The 12396-nt window shown below is 47.0% G+C and overlaps 1 protein-coding gene across 1 annotated transcript; it reads left to right on the forward strand.

Moving 5' to 3' along the window:
* The first annotated feature begins 447 nt into the window (after positions 1-447).
* Positions 448-12082, forward strand: RASSF2 (Ras association domain family member 2). The gene is made up of 10 exons (XM_015811585.1): positions 448-506; positions 848-923; positions 1599-1750; positions 4031-4119; positions 7928-8088; positions 8717-8818; positions 9628-9679; positions 10295-10416; positions 11293-11390; positions 12013-12082. The coding sequence occupies exons 1-10, from the start codon at positions 448-450 to the stop codon at positions 12080-12082; spliced, it is 981 nt and encodes a 326-aa protein (XP_015667071.1).
* Positions 12083-12396: the final 314 nt, after the last annotated feature.

A 12396-nucleotide genomic window follows, 5' to 3' on the forward strand; every position in this document is an offset into this window, starting at 1 on the left:
TCTGGACAGGAGGTGAGGCTGCTAGGCAGATGCACCCTGGACCACTCTTAGCCCTGGCAGGTGATCTTCTCTGTAGAATTCCAGCTGGCTGGCTGGGGAATTCTGGGAGTTGAAGTCCACCCATCTTAAAGCTGTCAAAGTTGAGAAACACTTGTCTGTAGAGCCAAAGCAGGTCTGGAGAGTTCACATCTTGCCACCCGCCAGTTTTAGGAATAAAAAGCTACTGCTGACGCTCCACCCGTCCCTTGGGTCTTAAACACGGGGCTCTTCTCCTGCGCTTTTGGATATTTTGCTGTTGACCAACACACACCAAACATAATTTGGAATTTGTCGTTGCATTAAGTAACTTCTGGGTGCCAAGATTCTTTGCCCCTATTTAAGTCAGAGATAAACTAGGTCTTTTCTTGTCTTCAAACCCAGGCCTGTGTTCCTCATGCTATTCTCAGGATGGAGTTTGACAGCGAGATCTCTCTGGTCCCTTGTGGGCAAGACAAATACATCTCAAAGTAAGCCATTCCTCCGTTGTCTCTCTGTGCGAGTCTGCGGTGGGCCCTGAGAGGAAAGAGCGCCGGCCGGGATCACGTGATCCCCTTTTCCCACCTTCTGACAAGCAAAGTCAATGGGGAAGCCAGATTCACGTACTAGCCATGTTGCTGATTTAATCATTGTATTGATTCACTTAACAAAGGTCGTAACATGGGGCAAAACTCATTTGACAGCAGTCTCCCTTAGCAACAGAAATTTGGGGCTGAACTGCGGTTGTAAGTCAAGGACTACCTGCCTTTCTATTTGACTTCCCCAGGCTCCCTGTCTGCTTCTAACTCCTCCCGCCCCTCCCTCCTTCCAGGAATGAGCTCCTGCTGCACTTGAAGACCTACAACCTCTACTACGAGGGCCACAACCTGCAGCTTCGGCATCGAGAGGTAGGAAAAGGACTCGGTCCCCAGGGGCACGAAGGGCGAGAAGTGAGGAGCCGAGGAGAGTTTGCTGCACGGGGAAGGCAGGGCAGTTCTGGCCTTAGGCTCCCTTTCCCTTCAGCCAGTAATACTAGTACTACTACTCATAATAATACTAATACTAATTTCCTCCTCCTCTTCTCCTCCTTTTTCTCCTCCTCCTCCTCCTTTTCCTCCTCCTTTTTTCTCCTCCTCTTCTTCTTTGCCTCCTCCTCCTCCTCTCCTCCTCCTCCTCCCCTCTTCTTCTTCTTCTTCTTCTTCTTCTTCTTCTTCTTCTTCTTCTTCTTCTTCTTCTTCTTCTTCTTCTTCTTCTTCTTCTTCTTCTTCTTCTTCTTCTTCTTCTTCTTCTTCTTCTTCTTCTTCTTCTTCTTCTTCTTCTTCTTCTTCTTCTTCTTCTTCTTCTTCTCCTCCTCCTCCTCCTCCTCCTCCTTCTTCTCCTTCTCCTCTTCCTCCTCCTTCTATAAATTGTGGTCTATACCATACGGTATGAATGTTTCATCTTTGCTCATAGCATATTTTGGGTGGCACGTTGAGGGTCACACTTCAGAAGGAGGTGGGCCACACTCATATTGGCAGAGCTGTGGGGAAGCTTGTAGAACGGAGTGGTCATCCCTGAGGGCCCCTTGCTCTCCCTCCCCGCAGGAAGAAGGCGAGTTCATCGTGGAGGGCCTGCTGAACATCTCCTGGGGGCTCTGCAGGCCCATCCGCTTGCAGATGCAGGACGACAACCAGCGCCTGCGCCCGCCTCCTTCCTCCTCCTCCTGGCACTCTGGCTGCAACCTGGGCGCCCACGGGTCAGTACACACCCCTGCGCGGGAGGCCTGTGTGTGTGTGTGTGTGTCGTATTAGTCATGGCTTGTGCCCGGAGAGAAAGGCTAATGGCAGGTTGCAGGCAAATGTCTGCCACCCACTCCTGATGGCGCTTTTGTTCAGAGAGGAGAGGCGAGTGAGCAGCTGTTCTCTGCCCCAGATTTCCCACCCCCCACCCCCCTGAATGGGCTTTTCTCAGAGGTAAAGGTGCTACTATAGCCTGCTTGGGGGGGGAGGAGGGGATTTGGGACTTTGGAGAGGACAGGAAGCCCCTTTGGAACTCTGGCCCTGCCTCCCACCCTCCACCTTTCTCACCTGATCAGATTCTTTTTTCCAAGGTTTCTCTGCTTGTTTTTCTATACATATCCTACTTACCTTTATTGTTTTTATAAATAAGGCAATGACCACATCCAGCACACCTTCCTCCTCCTATTTTCCCCACAAACCATCCACCTGTTTGCTGGGGTGGGCTGAGGGAGCGATTGGCCCAAAGTCCCCCAGCCAGTTTTTGTGTCCAAGGCGGGACTAGAACTCACCGTCTCCTGGTTTCTGTCCTGACCCCGTACTAGACCCAACTGGCTCTTTTGATCTTTTGATCCAAGAATGATGAGGGATTCCTAGCACACCCTGGGGAGATTTGTTGTGGGGCTTAGCCCGAGTTCCACGATGCAGCCTGGCCGTTTTGGAAGGGCAGAGTTTTGCACGGAAAATTCCCCAAACCTGCAGTTATGATCCTTGGTGTGATAACATATAATTCTTTTTTGCCTGTTTTAATTTCCCTGTTTTGGTTTCAAGACGACTCTCTGTAATCTTTGACTTAAATAAAGGTTTGGACTGGAGGGAAGGCCGACCTAAATATGAAAAATATATATATATATATATATATATATATATATATATATATATATATATATATATATATATATATATATATATATATATATATATATTTGGGATGAGAGAGAGCGAGCGAGCGACTGGCCCAGGGTCGCCCAGCTGGCTTTCATGTCTAAGGCGGGACTAGAACTCACCGTCCCCTGGTTTCAAGTCTGGTGCCTTAACTACTAGGCCACACAGCCTCTCTCTCACCCCAACCCACATCACAGGGCTGTTCTTGTGGGGAAAAGAAAAGGTAGGAGTATTATGTATGTTCGCTGCTCTGAGTTATTTATTCATAAGATAAATGAATTATTTATTATAAAATAACAGACTATTACTATAATATGATATGATATATAACATAACAATACAATCTATTTCAATTGACATTATTTGATTGGAGTGGAAATTGGATTTTGTCTAGGAGGTTCAGCTCATTTGGCTTTGATGCACTTAACTTTTTGAATAAATTGGGATTATTGCGAGTTTTACCTTTCCTTCCTTCCTTCCTTCCTTTTTTCTTTCTTTCTTTTTCTTTCCTTTCTTTCTTTCTCTCTTTCTTTCTTTCTCTCTTTTTCTTTCTCTCTCTCTCTTTTTCTTTCTTTCTTTTTCCTTTCTTTCTTTTTTCTCTTCTTTCTCTCTTTCTTTCTTCCTTCCTTCCTTTTTTCTTTCTTTTTCTTTCTTTTTCTTTCCTTTCTTTCTCTCTTTCTCTTTCTCTCTCTCTTCCTTCCTTTCTTTTTCTTTCTTTTTCTTTCCTTTCTTTCTCTCTCTCTCTCTCTCTCTCTCTCTCTCTTCCTTCCTTCCTTTTTTCTTTCTTTCTTTTTCTTTCCTCTCTCTCTCTCTCTCTCTCTCTTTCTTTCTTTCTCTCTTTCTTTCTCTCTTTTTCTTTCTCTCTTTTTCTTTCTTTCTTTCTTTCTTTCTTTCTTTCTTTTTCCTTCCTTCCTTCCTTCCTTCCTCCCTCCCTCCCTCCCTCCCTCCCTCCCTCTCTCTCTCTCTCTCTCTCTCTCTCTCTTTCTTTCTTTCGTTTCCCAAACAAAATTCATGCAGGCGCAAAGGCTGGTGCATCTATGCCTGCAGTTACCCAGATTATAGCTTTACATCCTAACCAGCTGCACTATTGTAGGATGGCTTTCTCCTGCCCTTTTCCCTGGGAGGGCTGAGTATTGCCCTCCTTGCAGACCTGTGGCCAGCTGTGCAGGGCTTCCATAAGGGAACCCCCTCCTTGCCACTTTCCTTCTTCCCACCTTCAACCCCAACCGATGGACTAAACGTCCTTGGATGGTTGGCATCTTAATGAGAATGACTTGCTTCATAAAGCTTGACAAAGTCCTGGTGGCTATTCCTACCCCCTGGGGTGTTCACTTCTTTCTCCCTTTCATCCCAAGGTCTGTCATTAAGCCCACGACCTTGCCTGATATTCAGGTCACAGAGGCTGAGCCTACATCCGAAGGGGACGCGCCAGATGGGAAAGCAGGTAAGATTGAAAAGGAAGCAACTGCTGCTGAGACCAAGGGGTGGGTGGGTGAAAGAAAGAAGCTCTTTTTCATGAATTTCCACCAGTGGGATCTCCTTGCATTGTTTCAGAAAGAATAAAAAATGATATTTATACATGTATTTGTTAGATTTATATCCTGCCTTTAGTTTAAGGCATGCTTTGCATAGACCCTCCTCCTCTTTTTCCCTAATTGATCAATTATGTGCCATCAAGTCATTTTCATTTCCTAGTGACCTTCTTCATCTGTCTCTATCCTGGTCCATCAGGTTTTCTATGGCACCCCAGTTGCCACTGAATCTGAGTCCATCTCCCTCCCTCCCTCCCTTCCTTCCTTCCTTCCTTCCTTCCTTCCTTCCTTCCTTCCTTCCTTCCTTCCTTCCTTCCTTCCTTCCTTCCTTCCTTCCTTCCTTCCTCCCAAGGTTGCAATGTATGTTTCATTTCAGGATTAGGAATGATCATCTCTGCTCAACTCTGGGGATAAATTGCTTTAAAAGTATTTCCAGGTTGGACGATTTTAAAAATAGAGGGCATTATGGCAAACAGAACTGTGATTGCTTAGCTCTGATTTATGTGCCCGAATATGCTGTCAGTTGGGAAATGACAGCAGGAGAAACGGCTTTGCACGTATGCACACATGCGTACACATGCACATAGGACAGATTCCTGCCTGTGGGATCGTGGCATCTGTGGAGAATGAAATCCCCATAGATCTTTGATATGATCTAGCAGAGCTCTGTGGCTTAGGAATTTGCAAGAGCAGCACTAGAAACTAAGCTTGTACACACACACACAAATCTGGCACCCAGGGATGTGAAGGAATCAGCTTGGCTTCTCTTCCCCTTGGCAACAGAATCCTCCTTTCTTGCAACACAAACCATTGTTCCTCTGAGTTGCCATGGCTGTCCTTCCTGTTTGAGAAAACAGGAGAGCTGCTGATGGGCCGTGAGACTCAGAAAGGCTGGGATTCCTTTGCCATCAGAATTACAGTCAATAAGCCAGCAGTTTATTGTAGCTCATAGATGAAACATACACTTTTCTGAACACGAAGCAGCCTTCTTTCTCTCTCTGTTTCTCTCTCCCTCTCCCTCCCTCTCCCTCTCCCTCTCCCTCTCCCTCTCCCTCCCTCCCTCTCTCTCTCTCTCTCTCTCTCTCTCTCTCCCTCCCTCCCTCCCTGTGTGTATGTGTGCACGCGTACTTGTGCAGAAGACCTATTGTGCATTCATCTCCCAATGAGTCCTTCTTATCCCAGAAAATTGTCTTCTGTTCACAGGACAGCAGCCTCTCGACCCCCCTCTCGACTCTTGGGAACCCTTCCCCCCATCCCCTAGGCCTGGTTGCTCTGGTTAGCATTTGCAAAACGTAAGCAGTGCATTTTGCCCCTTTGCTTCCTCCCCCCAGGCAAAGTTTTGGCCCCGACCACTGTGCGGTCACGGAATGAAAGGTGCTGGGCTGTGCACGATTTGGAAACGGCATCTCTGCCCTCTGACTTCCATAGGGCCAGAGCTGCTGTGCTGGCCCTACACAAATAGTGGGGAAGCTGAGTGCAGCGTTCACTTATCTTATCTTGCTATCGGCTGACAGTGGCTGATAACTTCCCCTTCTTACTTCCTCCATTAACTGCAGGAGTCAAAGAGCTGTTGCCAAAACATCAAATGCAGGAAGGGGCGAATTGCAGATGGCAGCTTAAGTTACACCGGCTTTAATCATCAGAAGGCTTTAATAATCAGAAGGCTTTAATAATCAGAAGGCGTGACAATCCAATTGAAGCCAATTCACGTTTAAGCCCTCCCCCCCCTCATTCTCGGAGGGCTTTCCCCCCATTTTGTTAAACGAGGTACCAATAAAGGAGGATATTTGTAGGGATCCTTGCTGCCCTGCTGAGCTTGATGGTTTTCTGGCCGATGTTTCATGGAAAGGCACAACGAAGGCTGGGCAGTTGCAGGAGGCTTCTGGGCTCAAACTGAGCTCCTTGTTAGGAGCCACTCCCGTTTTTTAATTTCAGGGATTAGAAAACAATCCACCAATAATTCCAGGAGCTGCGTAGCCTTCCCACAAATTTCACTGTCAAAGAATTTCAGTGGCAAAAAATTAACGAAACCCCCAGGCTGTAAAATTGCAAGTGAACCACTGAGCGACTTGAAAAGCCAAAGCAGGACAGCCAGCTAAGCCAAGGCATTTTTCGGGTTTCTACAGAAATCGGACAATGGCTGAGGTTTGCCGCCTGGCTGCCAGAACGGCATCTGTGAATTCCCTCTCACAATAGTGGCACCGCTCCAGGCCACAAAAGGAGAGCGAGACATTGGCTGCAGAGCCTCTTTGAGATGGTCTGAGAGCCACAAGGAGATTTTCTGTGGGCCTGATGAATTTCAGCACAATTCCCACTGAAGTTAGTTCCAGTTAATTTCTTTCTGCTGCTCCCCCTCTCCCCTTGACGGTGAAATTAAGATTCAAGAGGGCCCTGGGTAGGAAATCTCCTTTTGCAGATTGCACACCCAATTCTCTGCGCACATAACACGATCTTTGTCGGGTGTGGAAAGCCTCTTTTTGTCTTGGTGTAACAGGGAAGAGCTGGCTCCTGTCTGTAAAAGGCGCCATTCATCATCAGGCAGTCCTCCCCGCTGGAGACGGGTCTTGAAATGTTTCTCTTCCTAGCAAAGGAAAACAAGTGGATATTGTCTGCCTTCTTACATCTAAATTTGTGTGTGTGTGTGTGTGTGTGTGTGTATGCGTTTCCCACAATTTAAAGTGTCCTTCTCTATTTGACAGAGGTGTTGGGGGGAGGTTGTTTAGATGATCAAGTTGATAATCATAATTTATTTATACAGGTAGTCCTTGACTTACGACCGTAACTGAGCTCAAAATTTCCTTTGGCTAAGCCACACAGGTGTGAAGGAAGTTTTGCCCCACTTTATGACCTTTCATGCCACGGTTGTTAAGTGAAACACTGCAGTTGTTAAGTTAGTAAAATGGTTGTTAAGTGAACCTGGCTTCCCCATTAACTTTGCTTGTCAGAAGGGCGCAACAGGGGATCTCATAAGTGAATCATCATGTGGTCATTAAACAAGTCCAGCTTCCCCGTTGCCTTGGCCCGCCAGAAGCCAGCTGGGAAGGTCACAAATGACAATCGGGGGACCTGGGGAGGCTGCGCCTGTCCTAAGTCAGTTGTCAGTTGCCAAGCATCTGAATTGTGATCACATGGCCAGGGAGATGCTACAGTGATTGTAAGTGTGAAAAACGGCCGTAAGTCACTTTTTTCAGCGAATGGCCACTGAATGAATGGCTGTAGGAGCCCTGGTGGGGCAGGGGTTAGAATGCAGCACCGCAGGCTAATTCTGCTGACTGCCAGCCGTTCGGCAGTTCGATCCTGACTGGCTGAAGATTGACTCAGCCTTCCATTCTTCCAAGGTCGGTAAAATGAGGAACCGGATTGTTTTTTTGGGGGGGGGGGAATAGGCTGACTCTGTAAACTGCTTAGGGCTGTGAAGCGGTATATAAGTCGAAGTGCTGTTGCTTTTGCTATTGTAAATCAAAGACTGCCTGTGTGCGTCTCAGCGACTCTTGCAGAGTGGCAACATCATGACAAACACCAACACACACACACACACGCACACACCCGTTTTACAGGTATTGCTCACACCTAGGAAAGGGGTGGAATGTGCACCATGGGGGGGGGGACGGGAACAGCAGCCCTGGTGGCATTCCTTGAAGGGATGCCTCCAGTCCTGTGGATGCCTCCGAGGTCGAGGTCCGCCTTCTTTTAACGGGCCTTTGCTGCGCTCCGTTTCAGAGGACAGAGAGTTCAAAGCTCAACTGGAAGAGGCTCCCCAACTGATGCGGACGCGGAGCGATGTGGGGGTGCGCCGCAGAGGGAACCTTCGCACCCCCAGCGAGCAGCGGCGGATCAAGCGTCATCGCTTCTCCATCAACGGGCATTTCTACAATCACAAGGTGAACCTCTGGGGGGTCTGGCCGGGGGTGGGGGGGGGAGAAGCCCCTTCGGCAAAGCAAGCGAGAAGATCCTGGGAGAGTGAACGGAGCTCCTCAGGAGCCGGTCTTAAAAGAGGCCATAAAAGTTCACCCTTCCCCCTTTATTGTTTTAAGCTGCATACAGGCAGTCCTCGATTTACGACTGGTCGCTTAGTGATTGCTTGAAGGTACGACAGACCTCCCCAAAAAGCACTTATAACCGATTCCAAAGTTCCTATAGCTCCCAAGTTCATGTTTTTGATCCTATTCTACTTTCAGTGAATTATGGCCAACCGCCCATCGGTTGCATTCATCCCGTGCCCTGGTGGACTCTGGGAATCTGGGAACTCAACCATGATCCTGCCAGGTTGTGTGAACTGAACCAATTGTATGCAAACCTAACACAGAGCGTGTCCTGTGGACATTGCCTTGGTGTTTGGTTAACCTAGTCAATCATATTATGGGAACTCAGTCTTTTAATCTAACGTTGTCCTTGCCCCCATCATACCTGGCCTGTAACAGCTTCCTTCTCCCCTCACAGAAGTCTCAACCTGTCCTTTGCCTGATTCTTCTCACGAACCCTGCTCTCTCCTTCTGCTTCCTCCCTCAGACCTCAGTGTTCACACCAGCGTATGGCTCCGTCACGAATGTCCGTATCAACAGCACCATGACTACACCGCAGGTTCTGAAGCTGTTACTCAACAAATTTAAGGCATGTTTTGTTCTGATTGGTTTCTGCTGCAGGGGAGGTCAGGGCTGAGCCAGCTTCTCTCTCTTAATGATTCATTCCCCTACTCCAGGGGTAGGCAACCTTGGCTCTTTTATGACTCGTGGACTTCAACTCCCAGAATACCTGGCTCAGGAATTCTGGGAGTTGAAGTCCACGAGTCATAAAAGAGCCAAGGTTGCCTACCCCTGCCCTACTCTATATACCAAGCAAATCCTGTTTTTCATTCCGGGGACATTTGAAGGGTTACCCCCTGCTTGATCAAGAGTGCAAAGAGCTTTTTGCCTCCCCTGCTATCCCTAACGTTCCTTCAAACTGGCCCCCAGTCTCCTGGCTTCCTTGGGGGGCTGAATCAGGGGCAGGAGTTTCTACAGAGCAACGAAAGCAAGTCAACATTGTCAAGTTATATTTTTGTCCCAACAACTGTTGGGTTTACTTGTTAGCTACAAATACTCTCCTTTTATCAATACCTAATACTCCTTCCTCCTCCTATTTTTCCCAAGGGAGGAGTAGAACTCACGGTCTTTTTGTGATTGACACAAAGTCACCTAGCCAGGTATTGCGCCCAAAACAGGACTAGAACTCTCACCTTTTTGATTTCTAGCTTGCTACCTTAACTTAGTAGTTAAGTTTCAACTGAAGTCAGAATATCAGGCAATGTTGATCTGGACATCTGGAACTCCTTAGCAAAAAGACTCAATCTTGGCCCGTTTGGAACAAGAAGCGGTTGTGGAGCTGGATAAGGGCTGTATGCACAGAGAACCAATGCTCTTTTTTTTCCTTCCTGTTTTCAGATTGAAAACTCAGCAGAAGAATTTGCTTTGTACATTGTGCACACCAGTGGAGGTGAGAAGGATATTGTTGTGTCCTGCGGTGGTAGGGCTTCTGGGCAAGCTTTTTTTGACCCAAGGTCCTCTCTTGGGCCTCACTCCAGTGAGCAGCTGGATAGAGTCAGGATAAGGACATTTGTAGGGGGCAGAACAAATATTAACCTGAAATCCATTGCTGTATTTGCCTATTTTGTTATGAGCATTTCTCAGCCTCAGCAACTTTAAGATGTGTGAACTTGTGGGCTGGGGAGGTCTGGGAGTTGAAGTCCACACGTTTTAAAGTTGCCAAAGTTGGAAAACAATGATTTACATAATTGTTCCCATATCCTGCCATATTAATAAACACAATTTAATCACAACATTTTGAAGTATAGTGAAGGACCAGATTGGGGATAGATCATTCTGGAGAAGGTCTACCTATTGACATCAACCGGGGTGGGGGCACAGTCATTCTGGCTGTAGAAAGACTTTGGATACTTCCTGGGAATCCAACAGGTGCATCCTGCGTAAACCAGGAGAAGTTTCTTGATTTGTGTTTTAGAGGAGGTCATTTTCTTTTTCCTGTTGGTAAACATGAGTTGTTCTTGAGGTCTGGATCCCAACCTTTGTCCTTGTTCTCTGTTTCCTGTAGAGAAGCAGAAGCTCAAGGTCACAGATTACCCACTGATTGCCCGGATTCTGCAGGGGCCGTGTGAACAGGTTTCCAAGGTTTTTTTGATGGAGAAGGACCAGGTGGAAGAAGTCACATATGATGTGAGTTATTGTGTGGTGGGAATCCATTCTTTGCTTATCACGTAGAGGTGCTTCCTCAGTCTCCAACATCTTTGGAGGAGGAACATGCTAGGCCCCACCATTAAAACCTCTCCTGGGCTTTCTTTCCCAAACCCCCATGTCTTCAGGAGACAGCTCTTCACTTATTTGTGTAATTATTTCTCATTATCTGTATTAATAATTGACTTGCTTATGAATTATTTTGAGTACTTGCTGCTATATTTATTTCAGGGGTAGGCCCATAAAACCTACTCATTCAAACCTTAAAGACATGGGTATTTAACTATTATCTTAGCACAATCCACCCCATTAGTTTGTTGTGGGAGAAGAGTGGAGACGTGACACGGTCTCTAACCTTTGGGTTCTGGAGGAAATGTGAGACAGTTCACATGTGCTTTATTCCCTCAAGTGCAGAGGGACACAAGTGCTTCAGAAATAGCACCGAGGGATGAAATGGGCCTCCATTTCCCCATTATTAGCCTTACTTTGTTGCTGTGGTGCCTAAATGGCTCAGAGAACAGGGCTTCCCAACCGTGCTGGCTGGGGAATTCTGGGTGTTGAAGTCCACCCATCTTGTTGTTAATTGCGAAGTCGTGTCCGACCCATCGCGACCCTGTGGACAACGTTCCTCCAGGTCTTCCTGTCCTCTACCATCTTCTGGAGTCCATTTAAGTTCACGCCTACTGCTTCAGTGACTCCACCCATCTTCAGTGACTCCACCCATCTTAGCGTTGAGAAACTCTGGAACAGAGAGCAAGGAGTTTTCTCGGCTCCTATGCAGAAGTCCATGGGGTTTGCAAAAACTGGGTGTTCCCAAACCATCTGCTTCACTTTTCCGTACTTTGTGTGTCCATGCAGGTTGCTCAGTATATTAAATTTGAAATGCCTGTTCTAAAGAGCTTTATCCAAAAACTTGAAGAGGAGGAAGACCGGGAAGTGAAGAAATTAAGACACAAGTAAGTTTTTCCTTTCCAGGGAACCAGCAACAGAGGGGAAAAAATGTCTAGTAATCTTCTAATCTATAGATTACAGGTAGTCCTTGATTTACAACAATTCATTTAGTGGCCAAAGTTACAAGTGGCACTGGAAAAAGTGACCTGTGGCCATTTTTCACACAACCGTAGCAGAATATCCATAGTCACATGATCAACCTTCAGAAACTTGGCAACTGACTCGTATTTATTGCAGTGCCCCTGGGATCACGTGATCCCCTTTTGGGACCTTCTGAGCAGCAAAGTCAATGGGGAGGACAACTGTGCTGCTAACTTAATAATCACAGCAAGTCATTTAACAAGCGTGGCAAGAAAGATTGTAAAATGGGGCAAAATCCACTTAAGAAATGTCTTGCTTAGCAACAGGAATTGTGGTCGTAAGTTGAGGACTACCTGTAAAAGGTCTGGAGGAGAAGAGGCCGCTTTTGTCGATGCAGCCTCCTGGAGAGGCTTCCCAAAACCTGGTTGTGTGATTCAGGGAAGGACATCACTTCCATTATGTTCTCCTCTTCTCGTGACCGGTCCATCGGTCCCTTCCTTTTAGCTGCTGTCAGTTGATAATTCTTCCATTCTGGATCCCTTTAAGGTATTCGGTGCTACGTATAATGATTGCGCAGCGGCTAGAAGAAATCTCTGAAGGTCCAGCAACAATGTAAAGGCTTGATTTGAAAGACTGCAGCCTCCTGGCCCTGCCAGTCCCCAGCCAGGCACCCTGGAGAGAGATTTCCTCCAGAAGACTTCATTACATGCTCTTGTGGACAAGGATGTTTCTTCTCCCAGGAAAGGCATTTGAACAAGAACTGCTTTGAGCACCATCTTTGCTCCTTCTCCCTTCAACAACAGTGAACTCGGTAGAGGATCTGGGAAGATGGGGAGGATACCTCTCAGCACCAAGTGTTGAAAACAGGACATCTCAATCTCAGTTCCTTTCGAGCTGATGCCGGTACTGGATGATCATCCTTGGAACCCG

This window comes from Protobothrops mucrosquamatus, unplaced genomic scaffold, assembly GCF_001527695.2.
Source record: "Protobothrops mucrosquamatus isolate PMUCROS unplaced genomic scaffold, P.Mucros_1.0 scaffold_50, whole genome shotgun sequence".
NCBI classification, from domain to species: Eukaryota; Metazoa; Chordata; class Lepidosauria; order Squamata; family Viperidae; genus Protobothrops; species Protobothrops mucrosquamatus.